At 36.4% G+C, this 10,263-nt stretch overlaps 1 protein-coding gene across 3 annotated transcripts; it reads left to right on the top strand.

The window, feature by feature from the left end:
* Nucleotides 1-2,571: 2,571 nt before the first annotated feature.
* On the top strand, nucleotides 2,572-7,923 carry LOC124365224. 3 transcript variants are annotated; one of them, XM_046821187.1, is made up of 5 exons: nucleotides 2,572-3,143; nucleotides 4,219-4,473; nucleotides 5,680-5,866; nucleotides 7,233-7,432; nucleotides 7,487-7,923. In XM_046821187.1, the coding sequence occupies exons 1-4, from the start codon at nucleotides 2,719-2,721 to the stop codon at nucleotides 7,371-7,373; spliced, it is 1,008 nt and encodes a 335-aa protein (XP_046677143.1). In that variant the 5' UTR covers nucleotides 2,572-2,718; the 3' UTR covers nucleotides 7,374-7,432; nucleotides 7,487-7,923. The 3 variants fall into 3 exon arrangements, with proteins under 3 accessions (XP_046677143.1, XP_046677142.1, XP_046677144.1); XM_046821186.1 differs by having other exon boundaries at nucleotides 7,233-7,466; nucleotides 7,521-7,923; XM_046821188.1 differs by lacking the exon at nucleotides 7,487-7,923 and having other exon boundaries at nucleotides 5,696-5,866; nucleotides 7,233-7,426.
* The last annotated feature ends 2,340 nt before the right edge of the window (nucleotides 7,924-10,263 follow it).

The following is a 10,263-nucleotide window of genomic DNA, read 5'->3' as shown; positions in this document are numbered from 1 at the left end:
CTATTACCCAGGAGGGTTCATTTCTGGCTAGATTATACTTTCCAGTTCAATTCACACTGGACACAGCGAAGGGCGATATGTCACTTAAAACTGGGCATCCTTATGCGTGTCTAGGAGAGGCACATCACTAACTGAAAATGTCGAGATTCTGGGGTACAAGGTTAATTCTATACTGTAGGTCTAGTCTACTGAGGGAGATTACTGTTGGAGTTGGTGGTGGTTCGTTCCCTAAGTGCCAAAGGTGCTTGCTATCCTAGATAAGCGTGTGCTACTCCCTGACCGCTTTGACTGGAGAGGCTGGTTCAGAGCTAGCTTCCCGTTCTTCCGAGGGGACATAACTTGAGATTAATGCATTAAATTATTCCCCATGGATTTCGACAGGAAGCGCCCCCTATGCCCAAGCTTACCCATCCAGAATATCATGTCAATCCGGAAGCAGCGCAAAGGTCTTTGTAGGACTAAGTGCTATTTCTAAAGCTTCTTCTCCTAAGAGAACAAAAAACTCGATAATTTATGTGGAGTCCCATTTAAGAATATTTCGGAATAGACATCTGAGAACTATGCAGTTATAAGGACATTGTTCAAAGAGTGATTATTGAGTAGAAAATGACGAGGAAGGTTTTGTGCAGTTTGAAAGTGAAATTCTAGAAGTTTTGGGTTTAGCCAGATTGATATGAAATTTATCTGCAGCTAACCATTTAAGAAGTTTAATAGTTACACAGTTTCAAGAAAATTGTACTGGGAGAGAACTTAATAATTATTGTCATTGATAATCAAACTAAGCCTATTATCATTAAATAAGAGATACTGTCAGAGAAACCTTATTATATTCGTTATTAAGGAAATCACAAGATATTTTTACATAAGGAAGGGATAAAAGAGATCTTAATTAATCCTAATTAAATAAGAATAAAACCAATTCAGTGCAAATCATCAAATTCCATATATTTCAAGCCTGCAAAGCAGGATTTGGTGATCAGCCACAACAAATACTCTGCTTAGATTACAAAATAAACCTATAGTGTGTTCATCGGAGACCAAAGATGTCAGAATACGCGTTAAACCAAAAGCGGTTGCAGATGAACTATTTCGGTTGGCTCTAAAATCGAACTGACAGAAAGAAAAAATACGATTGATTCCTTTTTCAAAAAGTGTGAAAAATACAGGAGCTGTAGAATTAGGCCTAAAAGAATTGGGGCTGATTTTATTTTAGGTATTTTTCAACAGTGAAATGGTTTTAATTGATTTTTAAATTATCAGAAATCGCCCTCAGACACTGTGGCAATGAACAGATGTGTTAATGTGAAACATATGTTTGCCCAGTTCAATAGTGTATTTTTTATAAACCTTGACCGTTGGTAAAAAATGTCTCTTGAATAACTATTACTCAAGTATGTAAAGGCCCTACCGTTTCTTGAACTTCAATTTTACGAAACAAAAAGAATGTGAAGCTGACAGAAAGGAAGTGAAAATATCTGTCTGCAAGTTATTAACGGCTATTGAAGATGGTATCTGGTTCAGAAAATCCGCAAACCGGCATATTCCAGCTCACACACGCCATGGCCAATTGGATTCTTGGATTGTCTGCAGCTATTAATAACTAACCAGGTCGCTCTCGCAGGGTTACGGTTGTCTGTTGGGTTGTTGTGCCTGTCTGGATTTGAGGTATGAAAAAGTTGTCTGTGACGATGCTTCAGGAGGTTATAGTGAGCCCGAAGCTCATGAGGGCCATCAAGCTGCAAAACATCATGCAGACTTCGCCTTCTCTCCCGAACCTCCTTGGAGAGCCACTAAAGCCTCCCTGACCTCGTCACTACCTTTTTGGTCAATGGAAAAGAAGAGTTTAGGTATTTTAAGAGGATGTCAGGGGACGTCGAAAGTTGAATTTTATTGAGTGATTTTGAAGAACTAACTGCCATGATTCGGATGAAAGAAGCTTTCGTAACAAACATATATGTGCAATTATAAGTAGAAAAGGGACTGACTTATACAAGTAGGTAATGACAAAAATGGCATTATTGAACTATAGAGTGTTAAATTGAAACTGTAAGATTGAGTACTTTTCAGTCCAGTCATGGCTCTTTCATTAATTACCAACCATGAAATTAATTATTTTAGTACTAATTTCTTTGAGGTATACCACTTCATTACCCTTTCCTTTAAAAGTAGTGTACATACAGTTAGTGTACTTTGATGTGTATTAAACACAACAAGTACAAAATCATTATTCATATTATAATATCTTACGCTAGTATAATGCCAGCACCAAAACGAGGCTACTGATACTACATAGTAAGTAATACAAGATTGGTAAGATCTAGGCCTGTTCAATACTCACGTTAGATTAGATCTCTTTTAAGCCTCAGCTCTTGGCTATGCTGGCTTCTCTGGGTCATTTTAGCTGTTATTCCTGTATGATGAGACCTCCCCGGGATTTGAACCCGTGATCTCACAATTAGAGAGCCGTGGCTATATCCACTAATCTACGGATGAGGACATACAGTATTTAAATTTGAAAGTCCGTATGGTTAAACTTTTGTTAAATTAATTCACCCGATCATATGGTGAAACTATCATTTTAACTTTTTGTTTGTAAACAATTACTTTTCTAAAATTCTGACAATTAAAGTTTTATAAATTATTAAATTTTATTTAATTATGTTTTCCCACTATAGTGACTTAGCAATAAAATAAGGTTCTTATTAAAAATTAGCCAACATGTATTTTTACGTGGTTGTTTGGTTATGCCTCCTTGGGACTGAAGTTTCCGCTTCCCCTCGCTGTGTAGAGATCCTGGACGCTGGATTGTTGCCCGTTGTTAAGGACCACATCGGGATCCACTTCTTCGTCACCGTGATCAACCGAGGCCCCGAGGCGACCGAGGTGGAGGTCACGATGGTTCAGTGTTGTGAGGAATTCCCAGGTAGCTCCACCGAATGTTCACATATCCACTTGATCCCGGAGACTCGCATATTGGATGTCGGCAAGACCCGCAACTTTACCCTGATATACCCGACACTCTACCCCTACAATCGGCGTGGCGAGTGTCTGCTTTCCGTCCACTACATGACGTCCTGCAATCGTAGCAAGGAGGCACGTCAGCACATCGCCTTCGACACCACCCTTTCTGACGATAACGTCAAGTAGGTGGATATAAACCAAATTGAATTGTTTTCTTAGACATACGATTCACATAAAGGTCGTAATTTGTCTCTTTATAACCATTACAATAAGTACTTATTGTATTTGAATGGTACAAGTAAATTTTGCTTAAGAACTTTAAGAATTTTAAAACTTGCTTCCCAAACTTTATAAGGATCTCAAAACCGAGTCCCTCAGCATCCCAAGACATCGCCATCATTTCTTAAAGCATGGATGAAAGTTGACTATTGTTTGATTAAGCACAACGCAGTCATCTAATGTATATGAATATACGACACTATTATTGTTGGGTGTTTCATTGTTTTAATTCATTTACATAAATGACTACAACTTAATATAAACTATGTGAAAAACGTTTGAAACTAGGAGCTTGTTATACATTCTGTTTGGTTTTAGTTTTCTGGATGTCACATAATACAATTTGTTTGCTTCCGTTGTGTATTTTTTAAATTATATGGAATATTTTTATGGCAGACAAGTAGTAAAATCGACGCAAAGGTAGCTGAATGATGATATCTAAAATATTAACTTCGTATGATGATTTGTGAAGCCCACTTCGCTTCTATTCAGCCAATATGTTTCTGAGAAATGGGATGGGATGGTTTCTATTCATACAAAATACACTGTAATGACGGTGATATTAGACACTATAAACATTCAAAAAACACTTGAAAAATCATTATAGTGTTTTCAATATAATAAATTTACCGTGGGGTCAGCGATTCGAATTTCGCCGGTTTACCATAGTACACCAAGTACACAGAGTAACAGATGTGCACAGACAATACAAACCTACACGTATCGCTGAAGTAGTACTAGGCCTAGTAAACTGAAGTCGGAAGTGTTGCGCTAAATCTAGTAAATGGCAACTCCTCGTCCTCTGAAGACAGGGCCGGGGAGAGCTAGCTAGTAGCTTCTTCTAGCTCTCCCCGGCCCTGCTCTGAAGATACACCTTCACCCGCAATGGTAAAAGTTTAAATACCTTCTGAGTAACTCTCGTATTTAGGAGTAAACTGTGTTTTTGTAATAATGTCTACCAAACAACATTGATTACAGGTGCCACGTGCTTCGAGGGTTCCCCGGATATGTAATGGAGCAGCCTCTCTGCAAGTCCTACGACGAGGATGCTCTGGATAGCTGCAAGATGGTGGACTGTCACAAGAAGTACTTCGGCCTGAGGAGCTACTTCAACCGTGGGACTCGAGTATGTGAGCCAGTCCCGGCCTGTCTGCCCTCCAAGCGACGAGGGATGCCGGATACCGTGTATGACGTCACCGTCAATCGATGTGCAGACATGACTGGCTGTCTCAGGTACCACCAGCACCAACTAAATATCTTAATGGTCAACCCCAAGTGGCTGCAGACTTGTGTTGATTACCTTGTCGCTGACAAATACTAAGCCACAAGGCCCCCCACGTTCAACGCAAGTACACTATATTCCGGTTAAACTAAATCAAAAATATTTATTTTTGATTATTTTTGTACTTATTTATAGCACTGCCTAACACTCTGGATGAATGGCTAAGGAATATCAGCAATGTTTGCAGTGCCTTCTATTGCAGTATAATTTTAAAGGGAATAGCACACATCAATCGTCAATTCACAGAACAAGAAATATATTGTCATTTATACCAGCTATCTAACCGCTGTTTCCAAAAGATTCACTGTTTCTCTAAAGAAATAAAAAAAGATCAAAAGCTCCTTTGACACAAGAAGTCCATTCGGTTATTTCAGAATTGTCACTACAGGTTGTAGTATATTTATGCAGTAAAATATATAGTAGAAATGTAAAAAACTAAACGTACATAAGTATTAATAACTGCGATATTACTAAGGGTGTTAAAATACCTAATTTCATCCCTATGGCCTCTTTTACTTTGTCATACCGGCTAGATAGTTCCTCATTTTGAATAAATTATATAAAAGTTGAGAACGTTCGTTACTGAATAATAAAAGCCGTGAAAAAGCGAGTTTTACTAACATTGAGTTTGTTTCTGAATTCGGAAAATTTCTGATTCTCCTTCCTGTTTTTGATCCTCTCTTAGCGAAAAGAATTCAGATAATAAAATAATGCTTCTTTCTATTTTATTGTGAGCCAATGCCCTCCAAATAATTCTTAAGAACCACTTCCGCAGGACAAGCAACTAAGAAAAGGCTAACTAATTGCATAAAATAAATAAAAATAGTCACACTCAGTAAAAATATAGTTACATAATCCAGAAAGAAATCCACAATAAGTTGTATAATTCTTTTTTAGAAGATTTAAACCCAACCAAATTTCTAAATGATAATGTTCTTACTGGGTCAAGATAGAATATTATAACATATAAGGAAACCCTGGTTGAGTAATTTGAAGGTAGCATTAAATGGGCGGATAGAAAATGAGTAGACGCCTGAACCTCTACTTGTATTTACTGTACGTTGTATTTCTCTTCAGGGTACTGGAGTTTTTATATTGAAAGTAAATCCACCAATCATCCACATATCCATCCTCATAACTTTGTGGTTGTGATTCAGCGAAGATGACTTGCAGCACCTGTCTCATGCTGACTTGGAGCCCGAGTGTGTTCCCTCATATTCCAGCCGAATGGCCTTCCTCAATTGCCATTACGGCCGCCTCAGCAACGACTCCGGGGACTGCATCTGTGAGAGCGGTTATGCTCGAGCCCCAATGCCGGAAGAACCGGGCAACCCACGTACTCAGGTGGGTTAGTCCTTCAGATTCCTTAGTATAATTTGATTATACTTAAATTTCAATGGTTACAAGTCTGCAAATAGTTATATAGGAGACTCAAGACCTACATGAAGATATTCAAAAATGCTTTGAAAGTCTTTAAGATTTTGGAGACATCATAACAAGGGCCTTAAAATTCTGCTGAAGTCCGGCACCGTGTGATAAAAGTATTTGGTGAGATTCTTGACAGAGTTTTGAATGGTTCTTAGTGTGAATTATTCGTGAATGAATTATTAAAAACAATGGTTACGGTGCACAGTTAATATATCACTCATATTCAGTGGTGAATAATGAATACAAGCATTAAAAGCCTTTATTGTTATGAGTATCCCTTTTGATATATTTTGATAAAAACCTATGCGTAGCCTACGTTTAATGATTTTTATATTTTCAGTATTACGAGTTCCACACGTGAGATAAGTAGACTGGTGGAGGAATCCTGTAAAAAATAAAATGATGTGTGTGAAGGGTTTCCTCTTTACTCTCATGTTTTTGTGTAGGAAGAAGATTACTAAAATAGTTCGCAATAAGGAAAATTCGTTCTACAGGTTGATTCAGGGATAAATATAAGTATTTTTCTTACATAAATATGATTCCGGAAATGCACTTCCTGGAAACTGCAGCTGTTCTGGACTGCGAACCAAGTATTGCACTTGGGATGTTTTAATAAGGGGAATTCAATTTAATAAGATAACAAAATGTCCATTGAATTTGGAGGAATATTTGGGATTTTATAATTTTGAGCAGAAAGGGTTTGGGGCACAAAAGTAAATTTAAATTTATTTTTAATATATGTAAAGAGAGACAAATATTTTAAAGTGATCCTCTACAAGGCTTAGCTACTATGCACCCTTCACTAGATAACTGAGTTTGAAGTTTTATAGCGGAGAAGTGGCCAGCTGTGGAGGTCATGGTGTAGTGTGTAGTATGGGAGCTCCGTGGCGTTGACTATGACAGTTTCTTGAGCTCTGATAATTTTTTGGCGAATATTGGACGACTGGTAAGAGGGAAAGAGGAAGGGAGGTATGTGATCGCTTCTGTGATTTTGAGAGGAGTTAGATCCATGGAATGCATTTCTGGATTTATTTTATAAAAATACGGCATGAATTTCGCTTATATCAATTTATAGAACACCCTTATATCTAACCCCTCTTTTCTTCTGGCATAATATTTAGTTTATTAATTCTCCTCACAAACTGTACATTATTGGAAGATCAAGCTTGTGGTTTGACTTTACGTAGTACGATTACAAAAGATGCAAATTATATACAACTTACTCACAACTATACGATATTTATTAGCGCATTTTTGATCAAGAATATACTTGTGTGTTCAGGTGTTCCATTCTTGTAATGTGGACAACAGCTGTTGGAGCTGGGACCGATTCATGATGTTACCTGACAGAGCAGTGCTCTTGGTAGCCCTCTTCCTGGCCATCATCATCGCCATCCTCGCACTCTGTTTAGTTCGCGAATGACCAACTCTTCAGAGGCTCTCATCAGTACTAACGCGTTGACCCTCTCTCGAGCCATAGCCATGATGCGTGGTCTGCGTTTGTATAAAAAGACCTTCATGATGCGTGATGTTTACATGATGCGTGGTCTGCGTTTGTATAAAAAGACCCTCATCCTTAGATAGAAAAAATGAGCGTGTCACGATTTTCAGACTGCTGTAGATTCAAATTAAGAATACTGTACCTGAAATAAAATATACTGCACCTTAGCGACGTATAATTGTCGCAGTATAACTCGAAAAATATAGCTTCTTTATTAAAAAAATAATTTTTCATTTCGCTATGTTAAGGAATAATATACATAAAAACTAGCATTGACTTTGATTGGTACAGTTTCGAAATCGCCTCTAAATATCCAATACGCTTTGACAAAGATGATTACAAAACATTTACACTGTTAAAATACGTATTATGCTTTTTTTTAATTTTATGATTCAATAAGTTTTGGGAAAATTTCCATTAAGTCACTAATAAGAGGCAAAATATACACCTGTTTTGTTATATTATCTTTATGAAATTTTGAATATGGCAACAATTGTAATTTTTGAGAATTATACCTATCAATGCGAGCTATTTTTGTATAATGCTCATATTCAGTGTTATACTTGAACAATCGTTATCATAACTGTTTTCATACATTTATGGAAAATAAATACGAGTATTTCATAAGAAATTTTGTAATAAGGGTATAATGTAATGTTACTATTATTATTAATAACTAGCTGTTTCCCGCGGTTTCGCATGCTTTTCGTAAGTTTTGCCCGTGTATGAGCACTTCATGTTCAAGTGAATTATGTTTCCAACGCCGGTGTAGAGTTTACTTTGTTACCACGATCAAGAAAATCTGTCAAAAGTGAATGTTTTTAGCCATTGTACACGTACATGTACTTTATTATAAAGTGGTCTAACACTCAATCTTTAGGTTCAACCAGAAATTCATTTTAAAGCCAAATATACATCAAAATCTAGCGCCTGCAAATAGTGTTTGGCTATTTAATATACGTAACTGTCTCGTAATTGCAGTTTATAATGTGCAGGCGCTTTGATAACCTTTTATATTTTGCAGCGCCGCATAGTGGTCAGTTACATAAATGGCCATATCATATAAACCTTCTACGTAGAAACATACATATACATACAAATTTTCATAATGATCGATCAAATATTTTCTAAGTCTATAAAGGACATACAAACAACATTAAATAATTATCTCCCCAATATATGGGTCAATCGGTTGAAACATTTTTTTACACAAATTCTCCTCTTTTTGTAAAAAGCAGACTCCATATTTTTATGATCATAAGCTGCATTTCTTTAGTCCTATAATTTTAGTAGGGGTAACAATAAAGATATTATACAGTTAATAAATCAATAAATGCCTGAAAATTGTTACCTTTATGTATTAACTGTCATCAAAAACGAACACTAATAGCTCGGTATTGTATAAAAGGTTCGCATTATATACAAGCTGACGATAATGTTAAAATATTGGTTTAAGTTGTCGAAATATACTGTAGAGCGATCAGGAGTGTTTAGTTTATTCTACACACGCGCGTCAACAATTCAACTGCGTCGGTACGCTTTTACTGCCTGTCAGCAGTAAAACAAGACAAACTACCAAAATATTCAACTCCGCTGTGTGTTTCACTTTTTTGATATGCTCGGGAGGTTGTATATTTCTGCACGTCGTGTCGAGCAAAACAGTTGCAATAAATTATACAAGTATTGATATACGTTAGTCCTCTCGCTATTACGCCTGAATAATAAATTGTCCTCCAGAGAGGACGTTGGAACTGTAAGTGTTGAATAAGGAATTAATTAGGCAAATTAGCGTTAAGTAGTAGATTTGAATATCTCTTTATAAAATCATCCGTGATCACTCAATGACATAAATTACCTCCTGATGAGCTACTTGCAATTTGGTGTTTTTAAGAGTAGCATACACATAACAGAAACACTGTGATTACATACTCTTTTTAATTTTATGTTATTTTTATGGTAAAAGTACTCCAAATCTATTACTAAGAAATATTTGTTTTCTGATTGCTATAAAATCGAGTATTGTTCAAACAAACAACTTGGTGGATCTTTCCTGTTCGCTAAATTGTTTGATGTAAACATTTCTGGTATGTAAGCGGAAGGTGACAGCATGGTTTCTTCGTATTGGATGGCGAGCTGCAGAGGCGCTGTTGGTTATTATCACCTTACATTTAAATTACCAGTCCAAAGCTCTGTTATTGAATTACTTTATGATTATTAGTTATTATTTTAATTTTTCCATAAAACTCGGCACCTGTCAATTTTGAAATAGTAATTTATGTCTATACGTGGGCCTGCTTTTTTGTCAGACAAGTTCGTGTTTGTATTAGTTGTAATCCTTTCTTTTCAACGTTGTTAGTATTTACGGTTAAAAATACATTTCAAGAGATTTATTTTTAGTCTGTCATATACTAATATAGCTTTTATGTACTGGTATGTAAATTTAAGTCAGAACTCTTCCTAGAACTCTGACCTATAGTCTCGCTGGGAATTTTCCATACAAATAAGCTTTGTTATTTTCTTGTATATACTGGTTAAATATGTATTATTTGGAATAAAGTAATCTGATTTGATATTTTCTGCATGATAGCCTGTCTGTCCGATGGACCCTTCAAGAATGAAATACAGACTTTAAATTTTGCATGCAACCTCAGCTAAGCCTGCCATGAGCCACGTGGTGAGGCGTACTCCTACATTGTCAAATAAATGACATAAACACGTGTCCACGTACCCGATATGTTACTGTGTCACATATAATTTATCAAAAAGTCTGTTTACATAAATGTTCAAACTTACAATTTTCTAGTTGCCATGA

The sequence above is a fragment of the Homalodisca vitripennis genome, chromosome 6, assembly GCF_021130785.1.
Source record: "Homalodisca vitripennis isolate AUS2020 chromosome 6, UT_GWSS_2.1, whole genome shotgun sequence".
NCBI classification, from domain to species: Eukaryota; Metazoa; Arthropoda; class Insecta; order Hemiptera; family Cicadellidae; genus Homalodisca; species Homalodisca vitripennis.
The sequence above is the reverse complement of the archived record's forward strand: the minus strand, read 5'-3'. Positions and strand labels throughout refer to the sequence as shown.

Excerpts from the sequence above, each read along its gene's own strand:
- LOC124365224 (XM_046821187.1), top strand. The coding sequence starts at position 2,719 with ATGTATTTTTACGTGGTTGTTTGGTTATGCCTCCTTGGGACTGAAGTT. Across the intron at positions 4,474-5,679 it reads GACATGACTGGCTGTCTCAG|CGAAGATGACTTGCAGCACC; the intron begins GTACCACCAGCA and ends GTTGTGATTCAG. Across the intron at positions 5,867-7,232 it reads CGGGCAACCCACGTACTCAG|GTGTTCCATTCTTGTAATGT; the intron begins GTGGGTTAGTCC and ends TTGTGTGTTCAG.